The sequence below is a fragment of the Monodon monoceros genome, unplaced genomic scaffold (genome assembly GCF_005190385.1).
Source record: "Monodon monoceros isolate NGI ecotype Baffin Bay Population unplaced genomic scaffold, NGI_Narwhal_1 Super_Scaffold_21, whole genome shotgun sequence".
In the NCBI taxonomy this organism is placed as follows: Eukaryota; Metazoa; Chordata; class Mammalia; order Artiodactyla; family Monodontidae; genus Monodon; species Monodon monoceros.
In genome coordinates this window covers 14,756,674-14,773,052 of record NW_021703778.1, presented here as the reverse complement: position 1 = coordinate 14,773,052, position 16,379 = coordinate 14,756,674, and the positions used below count along the sequence as shown (strand labels likewise).

Sequence of the window (16,379 nt, the reverse complement as noted above, 5' to 3'; positions counted from 1 at the left end):
TGTCTTTCAAAAGTTTGATTATAATTTATCTCCATGTTGGTCTCCTTCATTTCATCTTACCTGAAGTTCCTTGAGCTTCTTGGATGTTTATATCAAATTTGGGAGGTTTGGATCCCATCAGACTGGGAAGTTTTCAGCCATTATTTCATCAAATATTCTCTGTCCCTTTCTCTATCTTCTTCTTCTTGGAATTCCATGATACAAATACCGATCCACTTGATGGTGTCCCACAGGTCTTTTAGGCCCTGTTCACTTTTCTTCAATCTCTCTTCTTTCTGTTCCTCAGACTTGAGCATTTCCATTGTCTTATTTTTAAGTTAATTGATTCTCTTTTCTGCCTGCTCAAGTCTGCCTTTGAATGCTCTACTGAATTTTTAATTTCAGTCATTATATTTTTCAGCTTCAGAATTTCTCTTTGGTTTCTTTTTAGGTTTTCTATCTCTTTATGGATATTTCCATTTTGTTCATACATTGTTTTCTTGACTTTCTCTACCTCTTTCTTTAGTTCTTCAAGTATCTTTAAGACAGTTGCTTTAAAGTGCTTGTCTAATAGATCGTCCATCAGGTATTTTACAGGGACAGTTTTTGTTGATTAATTTTTTTCCTTTGAAAGAGCCATACTTTCCTGTTTCTTTGTATGCCTTGTGAAATATTTTTCAAAACTGGACGTTTGAATCTCATTAAGTTGTGACTCTGGAAATCACATTCTCCCCCTTCCCCAGAGTTTGCTGCTTTTTGTTATCATATTTATTTAAATTATTTACTAGTTTATTGGTTTTGTAGGCTGTCTCTGTGATGAGGTGTAATCTTGAGGTCTTTTAGAGTCTTTTCTGAGCTTTTCCCTAGCCACGCACAGCCATGTTCTAATTTTCCCCACATGTGCATTTGATTTTGAATGTCCTAGTCTTTCATATCTGGCTCCCAAAAGTGGGAAAAGAGAAAAATAAAGGGAGGTGGGATGAAAAGGGTACTGGTTCTTTAAATCTCTTGGATGTTACTTTAGATCCAGGGAGAAAGGCTTACAACAATGGCAGAAGGTGCAAAACCAATGGCTGCATCTTTGTCTGCCCCTCAGTGACGAGAAGCACCAATCAATCAGTGATCAGAACACACTCCCAATGTTTTCAGGACAGGGTACATTTTGCCTACTGCGGTTCCTGCAGGCTGCTTCAGAAACAGGTGTGTAGTTGACTGCCACATGGCTAATGGGCAGAGGATGCATAGCTACTTCTGGACTAAGTGCTGAAACTGACTGAAATTAACCACAGCTTGCAGTCTGAGCCTTCTCCCTAGAAGTTGCAAGCCTTCCATAGAGTCCAGAGTTCCAAAACAGTTGTCAGACAGATTCTGCCAGTGCAATTGTTTTCTATGTGGGAAGAGAGATTCCTGATAGTTCCTACTCTGCCATGTTCCCAGAATCTTCTCTGTAAATGAACTTTTACATAATGAATTACTCTTTAAATTTTACATTCTTTAACTAATGAATTTCTGTTATGTAAGGGAAACCTTTAGGAATTTGAGCTTCATTAGATTTGGAGAAGGATTACTGAATACCAACTATGGGTCTCAGGCAAAGAATAAACAAATAGCAACAAAACTTTAAAGGATGTATAAGAAGAATTGGGAGGTCATATTTCTTTGCTCTATTTGAAATTCTGTTATTTTGTATTTACCACACATTCTGATAGGCAGTCACGTTCGTTATTTTCTATTAATGAAAATTATAATAAAAGAATTAAATCAGTGCTTATTAAATGAGGTTTAATAGACCAAAAAGCTGTTTAAAACATAGATGCAAAGGTTGGAAATAACAAAGATGTAAATTGGTAATGAAAGGATTAGGAATCACTGTTCTAGAACTTCTATGAGTCTTAAAGACTTCTCTAATGATTCAAAAATACCAATCATATTATGTACTAAGATACAGTTACCTGCTGCACATAATTTAAGAAGGTCTCCTCTAAATGCCTGAGTAGACATCAAATATTGCATAATTTTAGAACAAGAGAAGACTTTAGAGATTAGTTTCATTTGGCTGATTGACTTTGCCTTTAGAAATTTAATTTCTCCATTTTCCTAACTCTGGTGGAGAGCATCTCAGTAAAAGTTAGAGAAAATGATACTGACATGTGGCATAGTGGAATATTTTCATGTGCTGTGTGTTCCCTTTAGATAGTGATAAACTATTTGAGGGTCATTTAGCATCCATCTGTTACACTTTTATAGAGCATTTCAGTTTCAAACAGATTTTGAAAATTATCCTTTGAACTCATGCACAGACTTTCTGAAAATGCCTGTGTAGCCCACCAAAATATGTCTGATACTCTTCCATTTAAATTTTCCAAAAGAAAATGAGAGAGGAGATTTCAAAAAGTGATCAATTTTTCCATAGGTAAGAGTGCCAGTGGTTTAATGAGAAAAATCAAAGTTAAATTTATTATATAGTTAGTTTTAGATTTTCCACAGACCTTTTAGAATAAAGGCTATTAATTTTGCCTTATTTAACAGAATAAAGATGAACTATAAATTAAAACACAATTATAAATGTGTTTTTAATCATTAATAGTATGGATTTTTCATTTGCCCAAATAAAGAGCACCTAACTTCTAAAATTGGTGTTATGGAAAAGAAAAGGATAGTTGTACCGAAAGTGAAAAAAAAAATCCACTGGTACTTTATTAAGAATATAAATATTCCCTCCAATGAAAACGCAGACCTACACGTGCACACGTGAATGTCCTGACAGCTGTGCTGTTCTTCCAGCCTCTACAGATGACAGTGCCGCCGAGAAGAAAGGGGGAACCCTTCACGCCGGCCTCATCGTTGGAATTCTCATCCTCGTCCTCATTATAGCCGCAGCCATTCTTGTGACAGTCTATATGTATCACCATCCGACCTCAGCAGCCAGCATCTTCTTTATTGAGGTAAGTGTCAAGTAGAGTACATGGAAACCATGCTAGCTGATGAACTCCAGCCATCTGCTGACGCCACCTGCATTTAATATTTAGCACATGATTTCTCCACTTCGCAGTTGTGAGCTGGCTGATGTCACACGTGCACGCATGCGTGTGCACGTACCTATTGATAGATGGATTTCACGTGATGAGCCCAGTTACCTTACCTCAGGAGCTTTTAAAGAAATAAGCCATCTCGCCTTTTACAGATCGAAAATAGAAACCATATTTTTTGTCTTAGAAACCATATTTTTTGTCTTATTGTACCAAGTATGTTAAGCAGCTGCTCTTCGATCCTGGAAGGAAATGAGGCGTATGCTGGAGGCTAAAGGATTTAGCTTAAATCAACTAATCGCTATAACAGTAATTGAGTATTGGCCAGATTCATAATACAATATGGTGACCCTGCTCTTAAAACGCTCACAAAGTATTTAGGAAAAATACACATTTCCCTACAAAATAGCAGCTATAACAATAAGATTATGGTATGTGCCATCACCATTTTGTGTGGTGTGTGTATATTTATACATGTACATATAAATGCACATGCATACACACGCACTCGTTCAAACACAAAGAGAGCACTGTGCCGAATCAGTGTTGTTTTCATGTACAGAAAGTAGAGTTAGTGCCAGTGCCCAAGAGCAGTGAGGTAGGAGGACCAGCGGCTGTGTACAAAGGGCCAGAGCCAAGCCCTGATGTCCAGAAGGCCAGAGACTGGGAAGCCTGGGGGCCACAGGATAAGGTCAGTGTGACCAAGTCACCTTCTATCCTCCAGACAACTGGGCTTCCTGGGCCTCGTGTGTGCATAGCTTTCACCCCAACATCTTAATGGAGCCACTGCTCTTCAACACAACATAAATACTAGAGCAATGAAGGAAATCTTCTCCCTTGGAGCTTCAAACTTGTAAACTTTAGGTCTTCTCCAGTTCACTGGGTGATGTACAGTGGGCAGCTTTGTTCACGTGTTGAGTAAGAAATTATAACGACCTTTAAACTACAAAGTTACCTTTAACCTCTATAACAGGGGGAAGTGAATGCAAATCAATTAAGTAATTGCTTAGAAGTCCTCTATGGCTCTCAACTGTCTGTGGAGTAAAGTGCAGTCTCCTTAGTTCTCCTTCAAGGCCTTGGCTATTTGTATCTTGTCTATCATTTCAATTTTTATCCCATAGCTTCTTAACCTGGAGTTCAGTACCATCAAATTCACTCTATTCTCTTCTCCATACACACCCCCAATTCCCCATGTCACCAAGACATTACTCATTCTGTTCCTTCCACCAAAAAAGTCCTCCCCTTCCATCTCAATTCTTGAATTCTGTATCCAAGTAGCCTTCAATACCATGTACCCTGTAAGCTTCCCCGGACCATCTCTCTGCCAGGACAGCTGGACATAATCTCTCTTTCCTCTGAAATTCTATCCATAGTAATAACATCTATATCTTTCTCTGGCATTTACCTTTCTGTTTTCCATTAGAGTTAAATATGTATGTGATTTATTCCGCCCTACAGACTTATGAATTCCTCGAGATTTGGATTAAATAACTTAAGCCTTTCAAATAAGAGGTATTCTATCAGTATTTTCTGGAAAGAAAAAGATAATAAATATCCTAGGACATTTAAAACTTCCACTAAATTTTCACACATGAAGTCTTCCAAAAATGTCATTCTCATTTAAAGTCATAATAATCGAGAAATTATCAGGCATTGCATTTAGTTGGAAAGCTCTTATTAAGTTTTGTTAATGTGCTTAATTTTCATGCAAGAAAGCAGAAAACTTTCCCGAGGTCATGAATGCATTGCTCCAAGATCTGACAAGTGACAAGCTGTAAAGCTTCAGTGACTAACCAGACATCAGGCTGCTGCTGTAACCCTCACAGGTTTAAGCCTGTTTATACACTATGAAGTTTATTTTCTGACATTGTGAAAAAGAAGATACTGTGAAATATCTGATGGTGATGGTATTAGTGCAAATTGCACAGTGCAAAGGACCTAGTTCACACCGATTCACCGCAATCCTTGTATGACTACAAAGTAAGACTGTAGAATAGTGAAAGTATTGCCGGGAGCGGGAGGGCATTAATCTTAGAGATAATTTAATTCTACACCCTTATAACACGAAGGAAGAAACTGAGGTTCAGAGTGGTGGAATGGCTTCTCCAAGGTCGAAGAGCCACACTTCTGGGAAGAACTCTCGTGTTTCAACACTCAAGTGAAGCAGAATCATTCTGCCGATTCCCAGATTCTCTGTCAATTGCCAATAATTCTGCCTAAATCACTAACTCTTTGACACCCTCTGTCCTCAAGCAGCTCACAGTGGCTGCTTGGCAGATGATTTTTGAAGATAATAATCATAATTTTACTATTATTAAAGCTGACCCATGTTTTCAAAATCGAACGCATATCCATGATGACTGCACAGTGACTGACATGCCAGACCTATGAATTCAAACGTTTGAATTACTAATTAAATTAAAGTTATTGGGAGCTTCCCTGGTGGCGCAGTGGTTGAGAGTCCGCCTGCTGATGCAGGGGACACAGGTTCATGCCCCGGTCCGGGAGGATCCCACATGCCGCAGAGCAGCTGGGCCCGTGAGCCATGGCCGCTGAGCCTGCGCGTCCGGAGCCTGTGTTCCGCAACGGGAGACGCCACAACAGTGAGAGGCCCACGTATTGCAAAAAAAAAAAAAAAGTAGATAGCAGCATAATATAGAACATGAAAATCAACTTGGATGATATTGGTAAACTCAATCTCCTTATGCACCAATAACTCTAATCTTTTTTTTTTTTTTTTTTTTTTTGGCGGTACACAGGCCTCTCACTGTTGTGGCCTCTCCCGTTGCGGAGCACAGGCTCCGGACGCACAGGCTAAGCGGCCATGGCTCACGGGCCCAGCCGCTCCGCGGCACGTGGGATCTTCCCAGACCAGGGCACGAACCCGTGTCCCCTGCATCAGCAGGAGGACTCTCAACCACTGCGCCACCAGAGAAGCCCTGCTATCTACTTTTTAAATGAATTTGATGTGCTTTTTTCCATTAGGAAAGCAGTACCTGTTCCTTATTTTAAAAAATTGTGGAAACGTAAAAGCAAAAAGTAAAATCGCTTATAGTCCCAATAAGCAGAAATAATCACAATAACTATTTTAATTTATTTTCTTCTGGAATTCTCATATGCATAATTTGATGTTTGCCCATTTAGTATAATTGTGATTTCACTGAAATGCAAATTTATATTCTTTATTTTTCTTTTTTTTTTAGGTCCCATTTGTTTATTTTTGTTTTTATTTCCATTTCTCTAGGTGGATCAAAAAAGATCTTCCTGTGATTTATGTCAAAGAGTGTTCCTCCTATGTTTTCCTCTAAGAGTTTTATAGTGTCCAGTGTTACATTTAAGTCTGTAATCCATTTTGAGTTTATTTTTGTGTATTGTGTTAGGGAGTGTTCTAATTTCATTCTTTTACATGTAGCTGTCCAGTTTTCCCAGCACCACTTATTGAAGAGACTGTCTTTTCTCCATTGTATATCCTTGCCTCCTTTGTCATAGATTAGTTGACCATAGGTGCGTGGGTTTATCTCTGGGCTTTCTATCCCGTTCCATTGATCTATATTTCTGTTTTTGTGTCAGTACCATATTGTCTTGATTGCTGTAGCTTTGTAGTATAGTCTGAAGTCAGGGAGTCTGATTCCTCCAGCTCCATTTTTTCCCTGAAGACTGCTTTGACTATTCAGGGTCTTTTGTGTCTCCATACAAATTTTAAGATTTTTTTGCTCTAGTTCTGTAAAAAATCCCATTGGTAATTTGATAGGGATTGCATTGAATCTGTAGATTGCTTTGGGTAGTATAGTCATTTTCACAATTTTGATTCTTCCAATCCAAGAACATGGTATATATATCTTTCCATCTGTTGGTATCATCTTTAATTTCTTTCATCAGTGTCTTATAGTTTTCTGCATACAGGTCTTTTGTCTCCCTAGGTAGGTTTATTCCTAGGCATTTTATTCTTTTTGTTGCAATGGTAAATGGGAGTGTTTCCTTAATTTCTCTTTCAGATTTTTCATCATTAATGTATAGGAATGCAAGAGATTTCTGTGCATTAATTTTGTATCCTGCAACTTTACCAAATTCATTGATTAGCTCTAGTAGTTTTCTGGTGGCATCTTTAGGATTCTCTATGTATAGTATCATGTCATCTGCAAACAGTGACACTTTTACTTCTTCTTTTCCAATTTGTATTCCTTTTATTTCTTTTTCTTCTCTGATTGCCGTGGCTAGGTCTTCCAAAACTATGTTGAATAATAGTGGTGAGAGTGGGCAACCTTGTCTTGTTCCTGATCTTAGAGGAAATGCTTTCAGTTTTTCACCATTGAGAATGATGTTTGCTGTGGGTTTGTGGTATATGGCCTTTTTTACATTGAGGTAGGTTCCCTCTATGCCCACTTTCTGGAGAGTTTTTATCATAAATGGGTGTTGAATTTTGTCTAAAGTTTTTTCTGCATCTATTGAGATGATCATATGGTTTTTATTCTTCAATTTGTTAATATGATGTATCACATTGATTGATTTGCATATATTGAAGAATCCTTGCATCCCTGGGATAAATCCCACTTGATCATGGTGTATGATCCTTTTAATGTGTTGTTGGATTCTGTTTGCTAGTATTTTGTTGAGGATTTTTGCATCTATGTTCATAAATGATTTTGGTCTGTAATTTTCTTTTTTTGTAGTATCTTTGTCTGGTTTTGGTATCAGGGTGATGGTGCCCTCATAGAATGAGTTTGGGAGTCTTCCTTCCTCTGCAATTTTTTGGAAGATTTTGAGGAGGATGGGTGTTAACTCTTCTCTAAATGTTTGATAGAATTCACCTGTGAAGCCATCTGGTCCTGGACTTTTGTTTGTTGGAAGATTTTTAATCACAGTTTCAATTTCATTACTTGTGATTGGTCTGCTCATATTTTCTGTTTCTTCCTGGTTCAGTCTTGGAAGGTTATACCTTTCTAAGAATTTGTCCATTTCTTCCAGGTTGTCCATTTTATTGGCATAGAGTTGCTTGTAGTAGTCTCTTAGGATGCTTTGTATTTCTGCAGTGTCTGTTGTACCTTCTCCTTTTTCATTTCTAATTTTATTGATTTGAGTCCTCTCCATCTTTTTCTTGATGAGTCTGGCCAATGGTTTATCAATTTTGGTTATCTTCTCAAAGAACCAGCTTTTAGTTTTATTGATCTTTGCTATTGTTTTCTTGGTTTCTATTTCATTTATTTCTGCTCTGATCTTTATGATTTCTTTCCTTCTGCTAGCTTTGGGTTTTGTTTGTTCTTCTTTCTCTAGTTCCTTTAGGTGTAAGGTTAGATTGTTTACTTGAGATTTTTCTTGTTTCGTGAGATAGGCTTGTATAGCTATAAACTTCCCTCAGAACTGCTTTTACTGCATCCCATAGGTTTTCGGTTGTCGTGTTTTCATTGTCATTTGTCTCTAGGTATTTTTTGATTTCCTCTTTGATTTCTTCCGTGATCTCTTGGTTATTTAGTAACATAGTGTTTAGCCTCCATGTGTTTGTGTTTTTTACGTTTTTTTCCCTGTAATTCATTTCTAATCTCATAGCGTTGTGGTCACAAAAGATGCTTGATGTGATTTCGATTTTCTTAAATATACTGAGGCTTGATTTGTGACCCAAGATGTGATCTATCCTGGATAATGTTCCATGTGCACTTGAGAAGAAAGTGTAATCTGCTGTTTCTGGATGGAATGTCCTATAAATATCAATTAAATCTATCTGGTCTACTGTGTCATTTAAAGCTTGTATTTCCTTATTAATTTTCTGTTTGGATGATCTGTCCATTGGTCTAAGTGAGGTGTTAAAGTCCCCCACTATTATTGTGTTACTGTTGATTTCCTCCTCTTTTATAGCTGTTAGCAGTTTCCATATGTATAGAGGTGCTCCTATGTTGGGTGCATATATATTTATAATTGTTATATCTTCTTGGATTGATCCCCTGATCATTATGTAGTGTCCCTTGTCTCTTGTAGCATTCTTTATTTTAAAGTCTATTTTTCTGATATGAGTTCTGCTACTCCAGCTTTCTTTTGATTTCCATTTAAATGGAATATCTTTTTCCATCCCCTCACTTTCAGTCTGTATGTGTCCCTAGGTCTGAAATGGGTCTCTTGTAGACAGCATATATATGGGTCTTGTTTTTGTATCTATTCAGCGAGCCTGTGTCTTTTGGTTGGAGCATTTAATCCATTCATGTTTAGGGTAATTATCGATATGTATGTTCCTATTACCGTTTTCTTAATTGTTATGGGTTTGTTTTTGTAGGTCCTTTTCTTCCCTTGTGTTTCCCACTTAGAGAAGTTCCTTTAGCATATGTTGTAAAGCTGGTTTGGTGGTGCTGAATTCTCTTAGCTTTTGCTTGTCTGTAAAGCTTTTGATTTCTCCGTTGAATCTGAATGAGTTCCTTGCCAGACAGAGTAATCTTGGTTGTAGGTTCTTCCCTTGCATCACTTTAAATATATCATGCCACTCCCTTCTGGCTTGTAGAGTTTCTTCTGAGAAATCAGCTGTTAACCTTATGGGAGTTCTCTTGTATGTTATTTGTCAGTTTTCCCTTGTTGCTTTCAATAATTTTTCTTTGTCTTTAATTTTTGTCAATTTGATTACTATGTGTCTCAGTGTGTTTTGCCATGGTTTTATCCTGCCTGGGACCCTCTGTGCTTCTTGGACTTGGGTGGCTATTTCCTTTCCCATGTTAGGGAAGTTTTCGACTATAATCTCTTCAGATATTTTCTCGGGTCCTTTCTCTCTCTCTTCTCCCTCTGGGACCCCTATAATGCAAATGTTGTTGCATTTTATGTTGTCCCAGAGGTCTCTTAGGCTGTCTTCATTTCTTTTCAGTCTTTTTTCTTTATTCTGTTCCGTGGCAGTGAATTCCACCATTCTGTCTTCCAGGTCACTTATCCATTCTTCTGCCTCAGTTATTCTGCTATTGATTCCTTCTAGTGTATTTTTCATTTCAGTTATTGTATTGTTCATCTCTGTTTGTTCTTTAATTCTTCTAGGTGTTTGTTCTCTGATTCTTCTAGGTCTTTGTTAAACATTTGTTACATCTACTCGATCTTTGCCTCCATTCTTTTTCCTAGGTCCTGGATCATCTTCACTATCATTATTCTGAATTCTTTTTTTGGACGGTTGCCTATCTCCGCTTCATTTAGTTGTTTTTCTGGGGTTTTATCTTGTTCCTTCATCTGGTACATAGCCCTCTGCCTTTTCATCTTGTCTATCTTTCTGTGAATGTGGTTTTTGTTTGACAGGCTGCAGGATTGTAGTTTTCTTGCTTCTGCTCTCTGCCCTCTGGTGGATGAAGCTATCTAAGAGGCTTGTGCAAGTTTCCTGATAATCTTTATTTTTCAAATAACATTTTTTTCTTTTATTATATACTCTTTGTAAACATCATTCTGATGGTTGTATGCTATTCCATTCAACATTCATTCAGTAGCTTTACATTGATTGTCTCTTATGCTGTCAAGTGGTATTCAGAAAGCACTGAGGGCCTAACGTTGCTAACATTGCCTTGAAGTAAAAAAGAACCTTATTTCACGCAGTTTGACTACGTGTTAGTTTTCTATTGCTCTGTAACAAATTACTACAAACCTGATAACCTAAACTAGTACACACTTACTGTCTTACAGTTCTAGAGGTCAGAAATCCAAACTTAGTGTCTTTGCGCTAAAGTCAAGGTGTTGGCAGAACTGGTTCCTTCTGTAGGCTTCAGGAAGAATAATTTCCTTGCCATTTTCAATTGTTAGAGGCTGCATGCGTTTCGTGGCTCCTGGCCCCTTCTTCTCATCATTCCAACCTCTGCTTCTATCATCAGATCTTCTACTAATTCTGACCCCTGCCTCCTTCTTATAAGGCCCATTGTGATCCAGGATCTCCCCATGTCATGGTCCTTAATTTAATCACATCTACAAAGTCTTTCACGTATGTGGTGGTTGACAGGTTTTTGCAATTAGGACATGGACATCTTTGGGAGGCCATTATTCTGCCTACCACAGGCTGAATCAAATGTGAGATGCATCACACACTCCCCATTAAACTGTGACATGCCCTTGACCTTAAGACACATCCCAATTTCCATGATATTAAAATGTGACCCAGTGTGTATCTTTGTGTATTTCACCACAAAATCCAGACTGCATTAAACACTTGTAGGAATTAGTTTCTGTGCTGTGCTAGACACAGTGCATACTGTGATGAATTTTAATGACTTGGCCCCCCAGTGGATAGACTGCAGTTCATGCAGCCAGTCTTGTATTGTGGAGCACTGGGGTTCTTACCATTTTTTGCTGTTATAATTGGCCCCATTATGAACATAGTAATGGTAACAGCGAACATTTATTAAATTCACTGGGAGAAGTGATTTACACTTATTACCTCCTTTAATACTCACAAAGACCCTATGAGGTACTAAAATTATCTCCATGTCATAGATGAGGAAGATGAGGCACAGAATTTAAGCAGCTTGCTCAGTATCATGCATTTAGTCAGTGGTGGAGTAAGGATATCCAGCCCAGGCTCTCCAGAGATCATACACTTAACCTCTAGGCCATGCTGCCTCTCTGTGTGTGAAAGGGTCTTGCTTCATGCACTGCATGTTACAGTGTAGGAGGATGTGTAGCTAAGGGCATACATATGTCCTTAGAACAGATTCCCCAAAGTAGAATCAAACGAAAGAAATAAATAGTTTAAAAGCACTTAACAAATATTGCCAAAATCATTGCCCAAAGATGTACACCAATTTATGTAGCTGTCATTGCTATTGTCTTTTTTTAGCGAAGATAATAATGACAGTACCTATTATCTGTTTTGTTCTTGCAGAAAATATACACCAGTTATTATATGTTTCGTGGACACAAACACTCTTCCTCGTACATTACCTGGGCTTTAGCTTTTAAACTTCTTGTTTATAGAAAGAGAATAGGATAAAATGGGGATTAAATTCTAGAAATTCATTGTTATATGGAATGCCAAGTGAATGTGACTCAAGGCAATAAAACGATTAAAATCAAGAGAAAAGTAGATGAAAATCAGGAGGCCTTGATGATAAAGCAAACCTGTCACTCCATATATTGTATAATTAAACAATAATTGAGTTGACTGTTTACACCTCATGTCTTCATACAGAGGATCTGGGCCACCAAGAGTTCCATTCTCCTGAGACAGTCTTTACTCATCTGGCAGAATGGTCTATTTTTCAAAAACTTATCTTCTGTGTTCCTCCACCACCCTCTTCAGGTCTTAAACTGAGCATTTTCTTTCTTTTGACCTTTTACTATATGGATTTCATTTTGTGTTTACCTGTCTGGCTTCTCTCAGTAATTTTCAAAAAGACACTTGATTTTGACCAAAACCCATCTCGTTATACATGAATGAATAACATGCTTAAAAATCTTTTTTAAAATCAGGTTCACTGTCTTGAAATAAAATAGCAGAGAACAAATATTCAAATAAGCGTGTTTTTCTTAATTTTTAATAGATTTTGATGAAACTACTATCTCTCTGGAAGAATTAAATATGCCTTTGGTTCTACATCAAATTTAATGTTTGCTGAACATTCCTAAGCACAGATTCTGTGATTTATAATAAATTTTTATTGCATGAATATGGGCTACAGACATAAATGTTTGCATTGTTGAATACTATCACTATTTAAGATTTTTAAATAAGATACAGAAAATGTAATCTAATCGAAGGCCAAGAAAGTAATAGCATAAAGTGGTAACCATATTAAAAAAACAATCCCATGAAAGGATTCTATGTAGACCATAAACAAAGTAATTTCAATTAACAATCTTAATAAAAGAAGTCATGATGAACACTGTGCTTAATTTTCTTTAGTATTCTAAACAATGGCTGATATTTAGACATTTATGTGCAGATGTGACTGTTCTATATTAATAAAAATGAAGAGAAACAGTAAAACTGTGATGATAAAGATGATCAATACCTTGGCAAAATAGATTCTATGAGTAAAATATTAGCTTTTTTGATAATAGAAAAGCAAAAACTAAGAATACCCTATCCTGCTGCTGATGCTGTAGGGCACTATTGAAAATGTCCTCAGAGAGAAAGAAATCAGTAGAAAGGACTCATTTAAAGATGGTAAAGAATTATAGGAACAAGGCCCTTCATGTTTCAGGAGAGCACTAAGACAATGCAATGGTAATGGAGTTTGTCTCTGAGTAGGTTATAATTTTTACTCTGAGGATTGGAGAAAGGACAGGGACAGAGCTGTGCTGTCAGTGTGGCAACCACTAGCCCTGTGTTGCTGTTGAGCACTTGGAATGTGGCTAGTCTGGAATAAGGTGCATGTAAAATACACACCAGTTTTTGAAGTTTGAGTACAAAAATAGAATGTATGATAACATTAATAATTTTATATTAATTACATGTTGAAATGAAAATATCTTGGGTATAATGGCTTAAATAAAATATATTATTAAAATTAATTTCACTTACTTTCACTTTTTAATGTGGCTACTAGACACTTCTAAAATTATGTTGATGGCTCACACTCTATTTCTACTGGACAATGCTGGTTTATAGAGAAAACCTTGCGGAGAAGAGGGGGTTAAACAGAAAATCTGATTCACTCCATATTTTTTAAAAGTAGAAAACCAGGTGATTTTCAGCACAAGGGAGAAGTTAGATGCTTGAGGAGAGAGATGGCTGACAAAGCTATCTGATATGTTGACCATTCATTCATTCATCTATTTGAATTTGTTGAGCCCCTATTATGTGCCAGGTACCCAAGACACAGAGATAAACAAAATGGACAAGAAACCATCCTTGCTGTCATGCAGCTTCCATACTAGTGAGGAGAGAGAGAAGATAGATATATTTTAAGCTAGGTATGGATTTCAAGTTGAATGTTTAGTTATAAAAGAGACAGTCCTCATAAAATGCTTAGAGAAAATGTTAACCTTTTTTGAGCAGTAAGATATTATTAGTCAGATAATGAAGGATATAAGAGTTTATGATGATCTTTGTTCCTGAACTTCAAATTTGGTAATAATCAGTTCTGGGTAGATACTTATAATACACACACATGCATAAGTAAATAAGACTGCTCTCCAAAACAGTTAATTTTCCTGAAGGACAAAACAGTCTCACCATTCTTAAATTGTGCATACTAATTTGAACTTGAAGTCACACGATGGTTTTCACAGTAAAACCTGGACGTAAATGTCTAAATACGGGCTTCCTTGGTGGCGCAGTTGTTGGGAGTCCGCCTGCCGATGCGGGGGACGCGGGTTCGTGCCCCGGTCCGGGAGGATCCCGCGTGCCGCGGAGCGGCTGGGCCCGTGAGCCATGGCCGCTGAGCCTGCGCGTCCGGAGCCTGTGTTCCGCGGCGGGAGAGGCCGCAGCGGTGAGAGGCCCGCGTACCACAAAAAAAAAAAAAAAAAAAAAAGTCTAAATACCAGTCACTGTTCATATCATGCCTTAAAATTCTTATTATTTGTAGGGGACCAAAATATCTACCTTTAGTGGAAGTTCCCAGTATTTTTTATCCTCAAACTCATAGGATGTTGAAACAAAAAGAAACATCAGCATGCATGCAACCCAGAGATTTTGTAACTTTTTCAAAATAAAGTGTATGAATTCCCTCCAGTATCTACCTTACCTACATCTCCTTGCGGGTTTATGTTTTGTCTTAAAAACTTGTGGGAATTTTGCATTATACTCTATAATATAGACACATTTGTTTAATGTAAATTTTTAAAAAATGATTCTGCCCCCCACCCTTCAACCAAAGATAACATTTCAAAAGATGAGTCTTCTTTCTTCTGCAACTTTGAGCATCCCTGGCACCCCGTTGCACAGCCCTAGGTACTATAAAATCCAGAAAAATCCAAACCAGCAGAGCCCTCTGTTCCTGGAACCTAAGTGGGAAGTGTCCTTTCTCTCTCTTTGTTGGAGGCAAGTCCAATGTAGAGACAGAAACCCAGGATGGTGAAACAGTTCTCCTGGGGCATGTCAAAGCTGGTTTCAGAGCCAGTACTTGAACTCAGGACTCTTCCTGGCCTGTAGGCTGCGCTACCACAGCAGAGGCATAACCACAGACTTCTGAGCAATTTGTCACTCAAGGGATTCCTCACCCCAAGAAGTATTTGGGAATAACAAGGACCCATGGAGAATATGATTAAAGGAAGACGGGCAGCTGTGGCCCTCAGCTTTTCCTGGCAGTCAGTAGTGGTGCCAGGAAAGAAGCCAGAGGAAAGGAGCCAGGCAAGGACTCAGAGGCTGGTGCTGGGGAGGAAAAGTGTTTGCTCAAAGTCTGGCGTCTGGCTTTGCAGCTGCCTAATGAGCAGCACTTGGGAGGCAGGAAGACATGGCCCGTTGGCGGCCTGCGCCATAGACAGAGAATTCGTTTCAGAGACCAAAGGATCCTTTTATCTTGAAGTCACAGGTTTTTTTCATAACTGAGTTTTCCCTTAAGGCATTCCTTAGTCTTATTTCAGTCTTAAAGAAAACTCAAGGAAAAAATGATTCATTGAAACAAAATATTTATTTCTATTTCTTAGAGGAGGCAAAAGCTGGCATTCACTTTTGGTGAACTGCTGTGAAGAAGGAAAGTTTAGGCAAAACCTAGGTGAAATGGTTTGACACCCTCGTTAAAGAAGCTGTTTTATTAGATGGAAGGTTTCCAGAAATCTAGCAATATATAGGGGAAAAAAGGTGAAAATGGTTTGCATATTTTTAAAGACACTCTTTGTGTATCTGTTCTAAGATGCTAGAATCTTATTCATGTGCATCATTGAATGTTTTTGAGACATCAGTTCAAGTTTATGGTGATTCCCTTATTTACACAGTTACCAAAATAAGGTTTCTTTTATAGGTATCGTCTTTAAGTTACTCTTCTGCATACCATGTTTTAAGGTAAATTCCTAAAACTAAAATATTTTCTTCCCTTCATCAGGGAGAATTATTAAAAATAGTGAATAAACTATTTAATATTTCACTGAGCTCTCTGCTCTAATTGCTTCTTAATTACCATTCCTTAACTTATTATTTTTCATAGTGCATAAAGCCATGAAATAAATTTTATATATATTCCTATTATATTTATATCATGCATATTTATATATGTGTGTTTTATGTATATTTATATGTGTATAATATGTATACTTTATACATGTATATAAAATCTCCACAGGGAAGCCCTTAAGAGATGGAAGAATCAAATGAATAAATAAATAAAAACCCGCAGAGCTACAGTCCACTTGGGCGTCTGTAAACTTGAATTATGTCATTTTAAGTAGATGATGTAAGTTTTAGGTATTCCAATCTTTTCTTTCTGTAGTCTCTTTAAAAAGAAGACTGCTCTACTTATAGTACCAACTGTTGAGTAATTTCTTCCTTGTGAT

At 37.5% G+C, this 16,379-nt stretch overlaps 1 protein-coding gene across 4 annotated transcripts in view; it reads left to right on the top strand.

Annotated features, from left to right (window-relative positions):
* Positions 1-16,379, top strand: part of PLXDC2 (plexin domain containing 2) — a 406,453-nt gene that overhangs the window by 367,083 nt on the left and 22,991 nt on the right. For all 4 annotated transcript variants that reach the window (XM_029239265.1, XM_029239268.1, XM_029239267.1 and 1 more), the window contains one exon: positions 2,764-2,924. In XM_029239265.1, coding sequence (XP_029095098.1) covers positions 2,764-2,924 — 161 coding nt within the window. The remainder of the gene's footprint in view (positions 1-2,763; positions 2,925-16,379) is intronic.